The sequence below is a fragment of the Chaetura pelagica genome, unplaced genomic scaffold (genome assembly GCF_000747805.2).
Source record: "Chaetura pelagica isolate M959 unplaced genomic scaffold, ChaPel_1.0 scaffold2, whole genome shotgun sequence".
Classification (NCBI taxonomy): domain Eukaryota; kingdom Metazoa; phylum Chordata; class Aves; order Apodiformes; family Apodidae; genus Chaetura; species Chaetura pelagica.
The window spans coordinates 1980566-1997876 of record NW_009952796.1 but is presented as its reverse complement, the minus strand read 5'-3'; the positions used below and the strand labels follow the sequence as shown (position 1 = coordinate 1997876).

The window sequence follows — 17311 nt, the reverse complement described above, 5'->3', positions numbered from 1 at the left end:
CTAGAAGACAGGATGCAAAGCGGACAGCTCTTCCACCCCCAAGTGGACTGGGGTTGCATGTGCTAAATATCTTTGTTAAAGTTCTTTTACGTGGAGTACATCCTGTGACTTTTACTGACACTGAGCATATTTTCAAGAGCTGTATTTTTAACGTTTATTTTAATACATTCTGGTTAGCATCACTTTACAGGATAGCACCTTGGCAAGAATGTGTATATGTGTGTGCCTCTGACCTTATGTTGTTTTTCTTGGTTATTTCCAAAGGTGTGTGATAGAAAAGGCTATTGATGGGCAGACTGTGTTCAAACTCACAATCTCTGAGAAAGAGACCATGTTTTATTATCGCACAGTAAATGGTTTGCAGCCACCAATAAAAGTAATGACACTGGGGAGAATTCTTGTGAATAAATGGATTCATCTTAGTGTGCAGGTGAGTAAAAAACATTTAATATTTGTTGAAATATGATATTTGTGTGAGAATGGTATAACTGTATAAATATAAAAGCGTAAACTGGGGGATGTAAATTGTAACTTTTGAGTCTTGTAGGTGGGGATCTTAATTTGGGGGCTCATTTTGAAGGCATTTGCTAATTTAGCACTGGAAGGAAATGCTGTGCCTGTTTTTCTGGACAAACAAAACTGAAAATTCCCAATCTTAAGAACACAAGTATTTGCAGTGAAGAAAAGCTACTTATTTCTAACACTTCAGATAAGTCTTGGGTCTCGGAGATTATTTCCTAAAAAAGAGAATGTCTTTCTCATCCATACGTGCTAATGTACTTATCTTACAGAGGTGTGTCACATTTAATTTTAAAAACTTCCTACAGTGATAATGTATGAGCTTCTATAGGTTCAATCAAGCTAGTAAGTTAGTGCTATTACCTCTTATTTAAAAAATATGATTTAGAATTGTTTAAACACAATCCTTGTGTTCTGAAAATCTTCTGTTGATGTAACTTTGTAATAACTGTACAAATATCCACTGAAGATAAATAAAAATTGAGTTTGTTAAAATGTATACTGTATGTACAAAAATCAGTAAACAGACACAGAAGAAATTAAAATTAAGTTATTTGCATGTTTTGTAATTCCCAACAGACACTCTAGTAATTACTATTTGTAAGCCAAGTTCAACTAATAATTATAAAACAAAATTATCAGGTATTGAAATGTTTATCTTCTCCTTCCTTCATTTCCTTCTATTAAATTTCACTTGGATTATGGCACAATCAGGAATAGTTTTGCTGCTTTCTTGAAAGTTGCTAAAAGGTATTGACTGTGATTTGTATTTTTAGTGCTGATCTTGTCACTTGTAAGTAGTATGTCAGCTGATGTCTTGATTTTTTTTGCAGTTTTCTTTTTTTCCAGGATAGCATCATGGTAGTGTGAATAAGATTTTGGCTGTTGGATTAAAAGAGTGACCTTAAGGTAGAACTAATGAACTTTACACTTCAAATACTCCAAGGGTGCTATATTACTGCTGTTGCTGTCAGCCACATTTTGTACTAGCCTCAGAAACTGCTAAAGCCTGGGCTAGCAAAGTGAAGAGTGAGAGGGCTGGATTTAAACATACACACATCCCTTAAATTGTATTACAGAGAACCCTCAAGCACTCTGTGGAATTTGGTTTTTTATTTCTTTGGGGAAAGTTGTTCAATACGTAGCAGGAGTAAAGAAGTGTAGCTTGTAGACCTTTAAGGGGACTCCAGAGCTTTTGAGCTCAGGGTAGAACCTTACATTCTGTGATTTGTGGCATTGTAGGATTCAACCTCCTATTAAAGATGATAGTGGCTGCGGTATGATCTGTTCAGCACTAGGTCTGTCTATGAAACTTTAGTCAAAGTTGTTTGAGGTGTTTTTTTGTTTTGTTTTGTTTTATTTGATCAGCTGTCCAAAAGCATTCTTTTTTCTATAAATGGAGTAATAAATGGTAAATGAGAATATGAGGGAGATCAAAATATGCAAAAGTAAAAGTCTTGTGGAAGTGTCTTCAGACAATAATAGTATTTGATTACTATATATTTTTAAACAACGTGATAATATGTGTTTGAATATAGGTGTTTTCTTAAGCTGATGAAGATCTTCTGAAGTTAAAGTATTACATAGATTTATAAGTATTAGTAATTTTAGTTAAAGGTAATGGGAGAGCCTGGAGTTTACACCTAAAGTACAACTCACCTGATCCTACCACAAGTATGACTTCTCTGACTAACCAGCCTTCTCCTCATGCAGTGCCCATGTGTTAGGTATGGGCACTGCAGGGTGGAGACAGCGTGGAGACACCCTTTTGTGGGCTGTGTGTGAGCTACGTGGGGCAGACAGCAGAGGGGCCTGAGTGCAATAATGAGCTACTACTACTTTGTTGTTTCCCAAGTCAAACCATGTAGACTTCCATGCTGTTGTCTTGAGGCCAAACTGCCTCTAATTCCTGTAAAGGGTTGGTGATCTCAGTTCTGTGTCTCTGTTGTAGGCATAACCGTTATCTTCTAGCAAATACAAGCTCTAACACTGAGCTCTGTGACTACAGTATTAGGAAAGTTTGCAGTCATCCTACAGCCGTGCTCGTTTTGAAGTAGGTCTGGTGCTGTTAGTGAAGTTGCTATCTAGCTTCCTTCTACAGAAATAAAAAAGAAATTGTTGTTGGATGTGAAATGTCATATACGCCCCTGTGATGTTTAGCCACAAGCTATGAGGTTTAACTAATATTAGATTCAGCACTTTCTTAGGTACTTTGCAGAATTTGTAACATTGTTTGGCATTCTTTTTATTGGGGATCTAGCCAGAGTTGGGTGACGTGTCCTGATGTAAAAAATAATCTATCCAGACTTGTTTGATGGTTTGCTTGCTACCATTTTTGAACTAAAAGAAAATAATGTGTATGAACATTCTTTTATGGAGTAACTAAATACTGTTCCTCATAAAGTTGAAAAAGTGGAATATGTTTTCATGTAGGTAACAAGACTTGTATATGTGGAAAGTGTAATAATAAAAAAACCCAGTAGCAAATAGCTGCATCGCCATTTGGAGTTGCAGGACCCCTTAAAATCTCATCTGTGAGTTTAAGAGGGAGAGTGTTGGGATATAATGCTGCTATGTTAAAGTTTCTCATAAGGAAATTATGTTCTCTGTGCAGGAAACAGAGTAGGCACAAACTATTCAGGTAATTTTTTTTAAAACTATGTACTTCTACAACTTTTAGGTAATACAATTCACATACTGGTGATAACTGAAGATGTACGTGATAATAGCTCTTATTTATTATTAAAATGTTTTAAATTTATGCCAGAGGTATGGGCATGTAGCCTATTGACAGTTGGTTTGGTTTCTCAAAAATTTAAGTTAGAAGCATTAAGTGCTGCAATTAATATTCCTGGACTTCAGTATGCAAGACTTTTCTGGTAGCTAAAGCATGCTTGGACTTTGTTTTCCTTGATACTACAAAACTTTTTAACAGTGTAGCTTTTCTCTTATATTCTCTGGTGGTTTAGGTCTGTGTAAGAAACACAGGTGACAACAGTGGGTCAAAATAGTTACAAAGCAAATTACAGATATATCTAATTTGGGGTGAGTCTGATTCTGGACAAAAGTTTTTTACTGCATGCTATCACTTACTAATACAGTTACCGTACAGGAGTGTCTGCCCCTGAAAGAAAAAAAAAAAAAGCAATCCTTATGGTTGGCTGTCAGGAAACATGTCCATCTTGTTTGTGACAATGAATGGACAAAGGACAGGGGTGAACTAGCTGGCACACCCGGTGGCTGCAACCAAAGAATTGGAGATTGAAGTGCAGGGCTTTCCAGGGCAAGTTGATGATAGAAATAACAGCTAAGGGAGAGTCTAGAATTTGGTTTTGTTAAGTGTTCAGGACAGATTAGTGAATTTTTGTGTTTAGACTTTAGTAGGTTGGTTGTAGTTTGTGAAGAGTGTGTGAGTGATGTAGCTGACCATGAGAGAGATCGCTTTGCCAAGTAGCTAGGGTCCAAGTCCATCTCTGAACACAGGTATGCTTAATGGCATACTGATATGGCCTAAACTCCTGCAAAGCTAAGCAGTCAGTAGGAGCTGGAAGCCTGCAAACGGTGGAGTTCCTGTAGTCAGTAGGAAAAACTATGCATTTGTGCATAAATACTAGGCAACAGACACAGTGATAGAGGAGTGTGAAGTACTGGTTGCAGATGTGAAACTGAGTTTAGAGAGAGCAGAAGTATGGTAGGACAGCAGATATGTTTGGGATTCAGGTTTAGGAGCATATGACTGATAAAAATGAAAGCTAAATGGTGGAATAGCACCAAATAGTAATTAAATGATAAGAGGGAAGAAAAGAAAAAAGGACTGCACAGATTGAAAATAATTTCTTTGGAATAAAATAATTCTGGGGGAAGAGAAGGCTAGTAAATGAATTCTACTGAGTTGCTCTAGGAATTTAAATCATTGGGTTTGGGTTTAGATGTGTAATTAATTAGAGAGATTCACAACTAAGAACTGTGTCACTGCAGAGACTTATTTCTCCAGTTTATAGCTGGGAAATTTAAAATTGTACTCACTAGAGCAGGGCCCAAACATTCCTCCGTGTTCTGCATGAAAGGCTGCTTCAACTAATCACTGAAGGAGAAGTCTGGGTACCAGTTTTGTTAAGGCATTGTTAGGGACATATGTATAAAAAATACTGTTGAGTATTCATAACTAGATTCAGACAGAGTAGAAGAGTAAGGAGTTCTTTGGTTCTGTAGGTACCCTTTTGAGTTTGAGAGAAGAAACAAATAGGACTACTTTAATAAGGTGAAATGCAGAGCCCAGAGATTGAATAGAAAAAAGGCCTGGATGTTATTAAAAATAAATATAATATAATTAAGAGGAAACTATGCTCTTAACAAAGGTAAAAGTTGGAGGTGTGGTGGCCAGGCTTATCTGAGTGAATAAGCACCTTTGCAGTTAGAGATGGCAGAATCTGCAAGCACTGGGAATGGGGAAGCAAATTCACAGCCAATGCTATGCAGGAATAGAAATAAAACTATGAAGATGTCAAGGTCAATTAGATTTTGCAAGGATTGTTAAGTGGTAAAAAGTTATTCAAGTTCTTAAGGGTGGGGTTTTTTTGTTTGTTGTTTGTTGGGGTTTTTTTTGGTGTGAGAGTCAAGATCTCTGTAGAGTGATTATGTGCTTGAGATTAAAGAAGTTTTGAGTAAGGTCTCCAAGCTAAATTTATGCTTCTGTTTTCAATAAGGATAATGAGAACAGTCACAGAGCAAAAACAAGCTGGGTAACATCCAGTCTCTAAGCAGCAGCCACCTTAGGAGTAAGACCTCTGTCTCCCCAAAGTCCTTCTACCTTAATTGCTAAGCAAGAGGTTACACAGTGTGGAATTTACTGGCTCCACCCTAGCTTACTGCTGAGGTTGGATGAGTGGGGGAGTGGAAAAAGAGAGGCTTGATACTGGTCAAGCACTTGTCAGCAATAGCCAAAAGATTGGTGTTTTAGCCACAATTCAGAACACAGCATGAAGAAAGTTAACTCAATCCCAGCCAGAGCCTGTACAACAAGGAAGGAAAAAGGATCTTGGCAATGCAGACCTATTTGTGTTGACACAGAGGCATACGAGGATTTAGAGAAGATCTTTGAAGGAATAGATAAAGATGCACAGCTAAAATGAAAAGGGATAAAATGCAGTGTGGATTTACTAGAGATGGCTCATCACTGTCTAACCTCTTAGCTACTTTTGATGAGAAAACTGATTCTCAGGCAAAGTAAAAGTGTCAGATTTTCTCTATCTGGAGTTCGGTTTAGCATTGATGTGACAACCCGTAAGAAGTTTTAGGGTCAAAGGGAATGCTTGGGGAGGTTGGGGGTTGACTATAGATACTGCTTAAAGCAACTTATTTGTAATCCTGCGGCACGGGGAGGCAAAAAAGCAGCTGAATTCAACCAATTGTTACGAAGTTGAACTGGGAATTTTGATTCCTTCACCCTGCTCCCCGTGCCCTTTTCCTGCTATGCTACTGTAACAACTCTTGCCAGCAGGATGTTGGACTAACAGTCTTGGAATGGGCTGTTGAAAAAGTTACTTGAGACTAGATGGCATCAGTTGAAGAGTAATTTCATATTTTTTAATAGTTCATGCAGTCTTCTTAACATGTGGTGTATTGCTGACAGAGCTGTTGCCTATCCCTTTATTTGCTCTTTATACCCAATAAAGATTTGAGAAAAGTTATCCTTGAGAAGTTTTACTGAACTTAAGTTGAAGTGGATTTGCAACAAATATGAATTTTGACAATTTTTTTCTGCTCTCCAATTAATATGATGTTTTTCTCTAATGATAGCTTCCTTTATTTTCCACTGTGTATGATTTGTAAAGGAACTTACCTTTTGTTTTGCAACTTCAAAGAGTTTTTTGCCTGTTGTGGGTTTTAATGCCATTAAATGTGGATCCTGTTTCTTTTAAATTACGGCCACTATTCTAGTTGATTTCAGTTGGTGAGGATCCAGTCCTTCGGGCTTCTGAAATTTTTAGAGTCCTTTTCTGTGTTTGATACTAATTTAATGATAGTTATCACTGTATCTTTTAGGTATATATTAGCAATACCTGTGATTGAAGGTACACATTGGAGTAAAGGCTATATAACCTTAACTTGAAAGAATCTGATATGCACTGAAGTGAAACCTCAGGAAAACTTGTATCTTAAAAAAATAACTTTTAGAGAAATAAAAAAATCAAAAGCATAGTAATGCATAAATAAGACTGTGTCATCTCTGCATAGCAGTAGCAGTATCGGGTTTGTGCCACGTAGTAACAGCATCTCCTCTATGTACCTTCTCTTTCAGTGTCACTGTTAAGGGTCTCTCACTTTTCTTTTGATACTTCAGAATTTATTTAAACAATTAAGAAGAGTGGAATTTAAACATGATTTTTCAGATACAGCCAAGGCTGCTGAAACAGGAAATTCTTTGAGAAAGTCAAATTGATGTATTTGTTTCATATTTAGTGTCTGCAATTATAAAAATAGTCTTTTTGCTAGTCTTTATTTTGCCTGTTCATATCTCTGTAATTCTGCCATGTTTTGGCAGACTATAGCACGTTAAAAGCTTTAGAAAGTTAAGTTTAAAATATAATGCAGAGAGGTAACCATGACTGAATTACTCTCCTGGGAAGAAAATGCTCTTAGAGTGCCTATTGAAATCAGCATTATCATTTCAATACATGTCAAATATGAGTCATTTCCTAGTTTAGGCAAAATTTCTTTATAAATCTTTAAATCTTCCAGTTCTTTCAAGAAAAGGTTAAAGTACTTATGATTTAATGAGACCGCTTTACATCATAACTGTTTGACTATCAAGAGAAAACTTGTCTTTTCCAATTTGTGAAATCCTTTTATTTTTTTTGCACAAATTTTTGAATACTTAAAAATTTATATTAAAAGCAAAGACCCTGAGACTTAAAAGCAGTGAGGAAAACATTTACTCTATGCAGTCTGGGTATGTATTACAAAATAGGAGGGTTTTTTTAAAATTGTGCATTACCTAAGTTTAGCAAGGGTGTGAGAAAGCATGTTTGAAGTCATCACTTGCTATCTATTAAGAGTAGTTTGTCAGTCCCAAGAAGGGAGGGGAGAGTTTGCATGAATTCTACCTATTAGAGCATCTTGTCTATTAGTTGCAGTTGTGTGTTGAAAATATTTTGGAGGATTCAATCTCTCCATGTGGTTGGTGCTATGTTCTCAACAGACAGCAGAAATAAACCACGTTACAGTCTGTACAATGTATTTGAGTGTCTGTTTAGATAACTGATCACAGAAGAAATGAGCATAGCTCTCTTGGCAACTGGTTCATCATTTATTCTGCTGCTGTTGCAGGCCCCTCTAATACTGCTGCTGAACTTGCAGTCTTGGGGTTCTTTGTTATTTGTAACTTTATGTGCTGCATCCAGGAGTCCTCCTCTTCTAGGAAGTTTGACTTATTTTCTAGGTTTATTTGGAAGCTCTTTGTTGTAACTTAAGGTCCTTGGAAAACTAGAATATTCCCTAGATACCTCTATCTTCCCTTCACTTAAAGTTCTTTCTTTCCTGAATATGAGTTTAGGCAAGTTCTTGTGTATTTGCAGATTTAGATTTACGGTCTAACAGCTGCCTCGGAACACAAGATGAGGAACTTCACCTGGGCCAAGATTTTAATTTCAGTAAATGCCAAAAATACAGGTATCGTCAATGCCATCTTGACTACAGTTCTGGAAATATTGCATGTTTGTTCAATCGCAAATGTGAATTCCACTGAAGTCTGCCCAGATTCTCTACTATATGCCATAGGAATGGAATTAATCCTTTGTATGACCAGGGCTGGAAGAACTCAGTATTCTATGGTTTGCAGAAGCTGTGCCTGATATGTCTGGAGAGTTTCAGGAGAGATTTGACATCCAAGTTTCAATTTGTTTTACTAGTGGTTTGTTTCCTTATACAAAAGTACGTGGCAGCCAATTAATTGTGTTTTTAATGGTGGAAACACTATGCTAAGTATAATTTGCCTTAATTTTCCCCCTCATGTCAAATCTTTAGATGTCCCCCAGTTCTTAACTTTGTATTTTTGGTATCTGGTGCATTATTTGCCTATTTATTTGTTTATTTATTTTTATTATTTTTTAGATACAAATAAGTGTAGTAGAGATGAATAGTGATCTGTGCTACTCTAGAATTTTGGGGGTGTGTGGGTTTTTGTTTAGTTAGAAAATAACTTTCAGTCTTCTTCCTAAGTATACTGAATTAAACTGTGTTCATTGGAATCAACTGTTTTCAGATTGCTAGAAATCTGGAATCTTACTGGGAGAAACATAAGCAAAGGAACGTTGTTTAAACTAGATAACCCTTGATTCTGAATTAATGTCTTAAATACAAGTTTGTGTACACCACTTATAAGTGGGTTCCCAGATATGTATTGTTTGGTGTAACTTCAGGTATGCTTCTGGAGCTGTATGGCTGCTCTTCTGTTTGTGTGTTCTTGAGTTGTGTAGGGAGCAAATTTGAAGGACTGGAACTATCTATGTGTACTTGTTATGGCTGTTGGTGTAAAACATTATGATGACACTCACAGGGTACATCTACATTATCAGTTTTGTGTATGCAAAGAGTTTGCCTCCTGTGTATTAGAAGTCTGGTGTTACTGAAGAGCACTACCGATACGCTTAAATTTGATTCCTTTCTGGGGACACCAAACCTGAAACTACACTGACATATCACCATTTAGAGCAGACCATTTGCAATGTAGGCAGAAGGTCCTCCAGCAGGTAGTTCTTGTCACGCACAGTGTGCAAGCAGAAACTGGCAACCAGTTTGAACCTCTTTGCTGGTAAAGATGGATCACAGATACTGAGCCATTGTCCTTCCCTCTTTAAGCTTTGCCAGTTGCCAAGTAGATGTTTTCACAAGATACAAGAAACTTTTTTGTAAGAATCTAAAAACTTAATGAGTACAACTAAATAGAGCAACTTCTGCTTCTCCTGGTTATTTTTTTAAAAAGTAATTACTATGTTTGGTTCAGTTTTTTGTAGCTTAAAGACAGAGTCTGAAGTCAGAGTTCTGATCAAGATATGAAAGATGAAATTTTATTATTTTATGCAACTCTCACATACAGTTTGCATTATCACCTGTGCATGCAGAAAATGGAAGGTAACATAAATTTCACATGTAGATCCCATACAATGCAAAATCTATATTTGCTGTTGCCAGTCCACAGGAGGAATCTTCTGCTAAGTCTTTCCATGTATCATTTGTTTTCATGGAAGCAAAGAATATTTCCTGACACTGAACCACTTGTTAGCTTGGAAAGTAGTAAGTTCTGGGTCTGAAGAGGGGGAATAACTCCTCCTGTCCATGTATCTAATTCCAGTACCTCAGCTCATTAATGCTGTATTTTTTGCATTGTGTAAGAACTGCTGTGTTGGTTTGACAGTGTGTTGAGATGCTCCGAGTGTGAAAGAGGAGCAGCGAACAGGAGCAGCTTTCTTTTAGATAGATCACTGACCTGTTTTCTGTCAACCAGTGGTTTTAAAAGGACTTAAGCTGGACTGTATTGCATAGCCAGTGACTGACATATTTTTAGCTTAATGATCAAGTTCTTTTTTCTAATTTATATTTTAGTATTGCTAGTATCTTGTGGCAGTGAGTTCCTCGTATGCAATTATGGTTGTATGAAATTGTTCTTTATTTTAAATCTGCCGTCCACTAATTTATTTTTGCCAATTTCATGTCCTATGAGCCAGATCTCTCCTTACATTTAAGCCATTCTGCAGTTTGGTCATCCTCACTGATCTTTTCTGAAATTTTTGTGGCTATATTATTGTCATTTTGGGAAAGCAAGGGTCACAACTTGTTATTCCAGATACTTTGAACCATACATTTCTAAACAATGAAGTTTTGCGGGTTTTTTCCCAGTTTCTATCCCAATAAGAAATGGTTTTTCTCTTTGTCATTGAGTGTTTTGCTCATTAGAGAATGGCTATCTATAGTAATGCCAAGACCACTTTTTTCTGAGCAGTGATGATTCAGAACTTAATGTTATGTTTACATAGTTAAGAATATATTTCTCACATCTACTACCATGTGGTTAACAAATTTAGTCTACTACTTTATTGCCTGTTCCTATACAATTTTGAGATGCTTTTGTAACTTTGAGGTAAATACTGACCTTTACCGGCTGCGTGTATTAGCCACCTCCTTTTTTATCTCTCTAAGCAGTATTTTCAAGCATATGCAAAATGTTAAATAGCAGAGATTGTTGGAATTATCTAGTGATAAACTGTTCTCTGTGTGAAATATGGCCATTTAATCTCTACAGAGTTTGAAACCTTTCTGGAAAGCCAGTGCATTATATTGGTCAGTTCTTCTTTATCCACGTGCATCTTAACTACTTCATTGAACATAGTTGGATCTTGATTTCCTTCTATAAAAGCCACACTACATTTTCCAGCATACAATATTTATCCATGTGCTTTTCCAACCAGTTCACGCTGTGTAGACTTGATTTGATGGATTATCAGAACAATTGCTTCCAGACCTGGTCACGCGTCATGTCTATAATTTTAATTTCTGCGTTGTCCTTTGATCTGTCTCTGCTGTATTTCTGATCTCCCATTGAATCTGAAGGTGCTGTTCTTTCTTTTAACAAACAGACTGGAATACCAGCTTCTGTAGTATGTTTTAATACAGTTTGCTCATTTGCCTTGTCAAAATGTGAACTTTCATTAAAGTATACATGCTTAGTTAGGACTTTTTCTTAGATACTTTTAGTTCTTTTTACCCTAAACGTGGTTGTTTCCTAGTTTGATAAACAATATGCTGGCCCTTTTTGCATGTCAGAAACTTACCTTACTTCAATTCTATCTATTCCAGAAAAGACCTTCAATTCCAAATTGACCTAAATCTTTTTTTTCTAAACACTGCTTGCTCAGTTGTGGGCAGAACCATGCAACCTTACTTGTCTGACCCTCTGTGATATAGGCAACATTTTAAAGAATAGCACTGGCTTTGATCTTCTGCCTCCTGAATTAAAGCCAAAATATTTTTATCTTGAACATCTCCTCTCTCCTTTCTGGTGTTATTTAGGTGTACCATTGCTATTGACTGATTGTAGATGGCCTATGTATCTTGTGAGGTTAAAGGCTGTTGCACTTGTTGGCAAATCAGCATGTTATATGCAGTGGCAGCATAGGTTATTCTCTCAATATTCCTTCTGATCTGACATTTCAGGACTGTAAGCCTCTGTTTGCTTCCACTGAAATACCCTGAAGGTTCTTCCTCAGTGCTCAGAGGTGTATGCCTTTCTCTTCCTAGCTTGATGAGATTTTTGTGGTTTTTGCAGTCAGGACTAGTCAACAGTATAAGTCTCTCTGACCTTCTCTAGGGGGCCTGCTTGGGTCTTGATAGTAGATAGTGTCTCTTCCAGTTACTACTTACTTTTGCATGTACCTCTTGCTTGTAAGGCAGGTAATTACCATAGAATTATACAATGTGTGGGGTTGGAAGGCACCTTTAAAAGTCCTCTAGTCCAGCCACCCCATCCAGTGCTGAGAGACCTTTTTAACTAGACCAGGTTGCTCAGAGCCTCCTGAAGCCTGACCTTTAATGTTGCCAGGGATGAGGTCTCCACCACCTCTCTGGGCAACGTGTTCCAGTGCTTCACCACCCTCATTGTAAAGAACTTCTTCCTGATGTCTAATCTAATCTACCCTACTCTAGTTTCAGACCATTGCCCCTCATCCTATCTCTACACACCCTTATAAACAGAACCTCCCCAGCTTTCCTGTAGGCTCTTCTGGTACTGGAAGGCTTCTATGAGGTCTCTCCAGAGCCTTTTCCTCTCTGGGCTGAACAATACCAGCTCTCTCAGCCTATCCTTGTAGGAGAGGTGCTCCAGCCCTCTTAATAATTTTTCTGGCCTTTCTCTGGGACTTGTTTCAACAGGCCCATGTCCCTCTTGTGTTGAGGGCTTTGGAACTGGACACATACTCCAGGTGTGTAACAGAAGTATGTGCTATGTATGTATGTATGTATTAGGTATGTAACAGGTAAGTAAACTGGATTACCACTCTTCTGCTGGACTATTAAGTGCATTATATTATATTTGAAGGGCTATTATCCTTTTCCTTAAATTGTGTTTATTGGCATCCTCATGTTTGCTGTTGATCAGTAATCTCCCTGGCCTTTCCATGCCTTAACTGGAGGTCTGTATGCTAAAGTGCACAGGAAACCACTGTGAACTTTCTGAGCAGCATCCGCTGGGCTGATCCTAGCCTGTCTCCAACAAAATGTGGTTGAGGGAGCTGCTGTGTAAACTTTTTCCTTTAGATTTTCTAAAAATAAGCTACCAACAATAAGCTACCAAAACACAGCCCTCCATAGTTAGGTTTGGTCTATGTTCAGTTAACAGCACAGCCTGGATCTACTGCGAAGCTTTGTTGGTAAGATGCTTAGTAACTGGAGAAATGCAGTTATTAAAAAATTAAAATTGAAGCTTACAGTGAATTGTCATCAATATGAGTGTTGGAGAGTTACAACACAAAGGAAAAGTTGAATGACCTGTTCCAAAGGAGTTAAGTGATGGAAGGAAGAAAGCAGGGCACAGAGGGGGAAGGAAGAGCCTGAAGTAAGATTGTTGGGAGGAATATGAAAGGAATGAAAGGAATCAAAGGCAGAATTTTGTGGATCCTTGATCATGAAGAGAAACTAAGCCTTGAAAGAAAAGATGAGACTTTATTTGCAAAAATCCCTTAACTGGATACATGGAACTTTTGTGGTGAGGCATTCAGAGGGCAAGAATAATTGCTTTCTTTTTATGTAAATCATCACAAAAAAAAGACAGGGATGGATTTTCAACCTTCTAGTCCCAGCAGAGCTGTTCAGCTCTTGTAGAACCAATGTATTCTTGCATTAAACTTGAGAATGACTTACAAGTCTCTGTACCAGAGCAAAGTTATGCACAATTCTTCACATATAATCAATTCAAAAGACTGGAATTTAATCTGCAGCTGATAGTGTAACACAGGGTTAATAATTGTACATTAGTAATAGCTTCCTTCATTTGTGTGGGTATCTGCTTATTCTTTGACTAGTGAAGCACAGAGACTATTCAGAAGGGATGTTTCATTTGACATCTACATTCATCTCTAATTTACATGATTACAAGTAGTTCAGGAAAATTCAGAATCAGTGGTTGTGCTGTATTTTAAGTGGAGGGGGCAGAAAGAAAATATGCATTGTTATGAGATTGTCTAAAATGTACTTTCAGACCTTTTGTTTCAATTAATTTTGGCAAGTCTATTTTATGTAAGTCTTGTAGCTGCTAAAAAGCAGCTTGTTGAATCCTTAATACTTGTCTCCTTTCATGTTACTATAGTGATCATCAGATCTTGGGTCTGATTTGTTCTGTGACAAATAGAGCCATTATGCAGCAAAAAAGCAGTTTTTCTCCATGCATTTTCAGATCTGATGACTATGATCCTCTTACTGTTTTATTGTTTGGAACTCATTTGCAACACAAGAGTCACTTGTTAAACCTTTCCATGTAAAAAGAACAGAGATTGACCGATGGTTAAAATAGTAGTTAAAACTTATTTGTTAATTACTTTAATTTTTAACAGAATTTGTATGTGCAGTTTTGAGCTCTGGGTTTATCTCTGCCATTTCCTAGCCCAGAGATGTTCTTTCTGTCCTGAGACATCAGTAACAGATTGATAAAGCTTTACTTGCACAGGCAGTATAGAATATTTTACATTGGTACAGTGTTGGCTGGGGTAGAAAGTGGCAGAGCTGTAGTTAAGCATTTTAATATTACTTCAAACTACTGAAGGACTGGTGAAGTACTCACCAACAAAAAATTAAATGAAAATTGCCAATCCATAATTGGAATGCATACCCTGTGGCAGAAGGATCACTAATCTCCGATTCAACTGTTTATTTGAAAATGATCTTCACTTATTTAAATGCTAAGTCTTTAAAAATGCGGACTATTTCAAAAGCTGTCTTTCTTTGCATTGATCTTTCTTTGTCTTTGGCCTTGTTTATCAGATAATTGACAATGGGGTTATATCGCTCTGTTTCTAGCACAGTACTAAAATTACCCTTGTCCAAAAAAATTCATTGCATACATGATCCTTATTTTGAATCCTTCTGCTTACTGTTGCCTGCAGTTTCACATTTTGAAGGCTTTGTTAATGAAATAGCGGTTAGTTTGTCTTAAGCCTGTAAACCACCTTGTGGATCAGCCTGATTTCCAGTTGTTTTCTGATTTCACTCTTTGGGGTCAAATTTGTATTAATACATGGCTTGTTCTTGAACTGAGAGTTATTTGCTTCAGGAGCACTCCAGGGTTCCATCTTTTTCTTCCCCTTCTTCTCCTCCCCCCATTTAAAAAAAAATAAATAAATTATGTTGTTCTTTGGGGAATTCTGGCTGAATTAGAGGAACTATGCACAAAAAGAAAGACTTAGATTGTAGGAAACCTATTTCCCTTTTAGAGGAGATTAGCATTGTAGGAGATAGTGAAAAAGAAAAGTGGGGCAAAGAGAAAAGCAAAATATCCTTTATACAAATGCTGGAAGCATATGTAATAAGACTGTTGAATTGGAGTGACATGTTTTCAAGGATAAGAAAGATATTGTTGGAATAAGAGAGACAACCAGGAAAATGAAGGGGGATTTAAAATGCCAAGATACACAGTTTTAGGGAAGGGAGAGCTAATATAAGCTGGAAGAGATGTAAGAATATTGCTAAGGGATGATACTCAATCTGCAATAGGAAACACCCCTGCTTCCCCACCTTCCTTTTTTTTTTTTTCTGTGTGTGTGTGTCTTTCTTCAGTTCAAACTAAGTTTAATGGTTTGCATAGAAGGTAAAGATGATTTAATGTACTTGTGATTCTTGGCTGTGCCCTAAACTTGCAGACGGTCAGAAAAAAAGCCTGAGCTACAAACATGTAAGACATAAAACAAGTCCCTAAGAAAACCAGAACTTTGATTTGAAGAACACTAGGGTATTGAGGAGGAGACAGTAGGAAGAGAGATTGTTAGAGATCAGTTAGGTTATTGACTTTGTTCAAACTACAAGTGAGAGCACGTTTCCACTGTTGCTGTAAGGTTGTTGCCTTTATACTGGTATTGAAACAGTATAGAATATTGTCACTGTTATCGTGGAAAGGTTGCAAATATATATGGAGATAAGAAACAAAATCAAATGATCATAAAATCATGACGTTTTAAATGGTTGTGGGGTATATGCTAGACAGAGGAAGCAGCCCTAAAGTTATTGATTTTAGCAAAGCTAACTTTGAAAAAAAGAAAAAATGCTCCTGGGATTTTTTTCCCTGCAATCCTGTGATGAATGGGAAATCCACTCCACACAAGTAGGGAGTACATAGTGTATAAAACACGTAGAGAGGCCACGATTAAAATTCATCCCAGTTAAGTCAAGAAAAGGAAAGGCCGATACGGGCCTGAGGCAGAAGAAGGAAAGGCAAAGAGACAACTTGCCCCTCCTGACCCTATGTTTTTCCTTTCCCTTCACTGTTCTTTACCATGTCCCTTTATCCTCTCCAGCCCTTTTATTTTAAGAAAGGTCTGTCACTGTGGTCCCCTGATGAGATTTCTTCCTCAGTCTGTTTTTTTGTATGTTGGATTTCTCAGAGCATGGATATAACTGTTTAGAGCATTCACAATGTGGGTATGAGTCTCTCTTTTCCTCTGTCCCCCAAAATATTTAAACTGTCCATCTCCTTAAACATGGTTGCAAACCAAGTAGTTGATACAGCTCCTCTTCCCCAACTTTATTTATTTTTTTTTTGTGGCTCTGGGATGATTTCTTTTCATTATATGGTAGGGGAAGGAATGAGGCAGCAGGAGCTGGGGAGGGCAAACTAGTGGGTTGATGTAACAACCCATAAAGACAGTGAAGCTATATGAAAATTTTAGAAAAAGACACTGTGCTGCATTGGAGTATCTATCTCTGGGAAAGGTAGGGTCTCTGAGAAAGAAAGGTCCAACAAGTGCATAGGTGGTTGTAAGTGGTGTTCCTATGCTCTGTGTTCAGTTAGGGCACAAATTGGATCTTTTGGGATCTGGTGTGCAAGATGCTTCATTGTCCAACATCCTACATACACACATGTCATCAGAGATCTTGTTTCAAGGTGTAAAGAGCAGATGTGAGGAAGAAAGTATATTTAACATATTTGAGGTCTGAGTTTTGGCAGATATAAAATGGAATTGCTGAAGCTGAAGGCAGTTTATAGTAGCTTAACTAAAGTGCCCTCAGCACTTAATTGCTGAAGCTGAAGGCAGTTTATAGTAGCTGAAGATCTGGCCCTTAACTAAAGCACTGGCACTTTATGTTTAAAAGTTAAACAAAGATGATAATGGCAAAAGTGAATTTCAGAGAGAGGTTTAATGGGACAGTGATGAAAGATAGAGTGGATTTTTTCTGTCAGTCAATTTCTATTCCCTCTCTTTTTCTAAGTCCCAGTGATAGGTTAGCTGCAGAAATTGGTAGCAGGCAGTGAGGGTAACCATGTGGTCTTACAGCATCCAGCTGATGACTGACTGACCAGTTTCTGGAGATGGTATGAGGTATTGTAAAGTTTATTTCCATGTATATTCTGATGATAGTTGCATCTATATTTAAAGCTTTCTGTCACTGATGCACTCTCAGTGTTGTCAGATGTCTATTGGACTGGATGAGCTGCAACTTCTTGCAATTGAATGTCAATAAGACCAAAGCAATTTTGGTTGATTCATAGCACCAGCTTAAGCATATTCACTTGCACAGATTACATTTGACAGAT

At 37.4% G+C, this 17311-nt stretch overlaps 1 protein-coding gene across 1 annotated transcript in view; it reads left to right on the top strand.

The window, feature by feature from the left end:
* USH2A (Usher syndrome 2A (autosomal recessive, mild)) overlaps positions 1-17311 on the top strand; it is a 393962-nt gene that overhangs the window by 7562 nt on the left and 369089 nt on the right. Inside the window, exon 2 of the mRNA XM_009994736.1 lies at positions 265-430. Within this exon, the coding sequence (XP_009993038.1) occupies positions 265-430 (166 nt within the window). The remainder of the gene's footprint in view (positions 1-264; positions 431-17311) is intronic.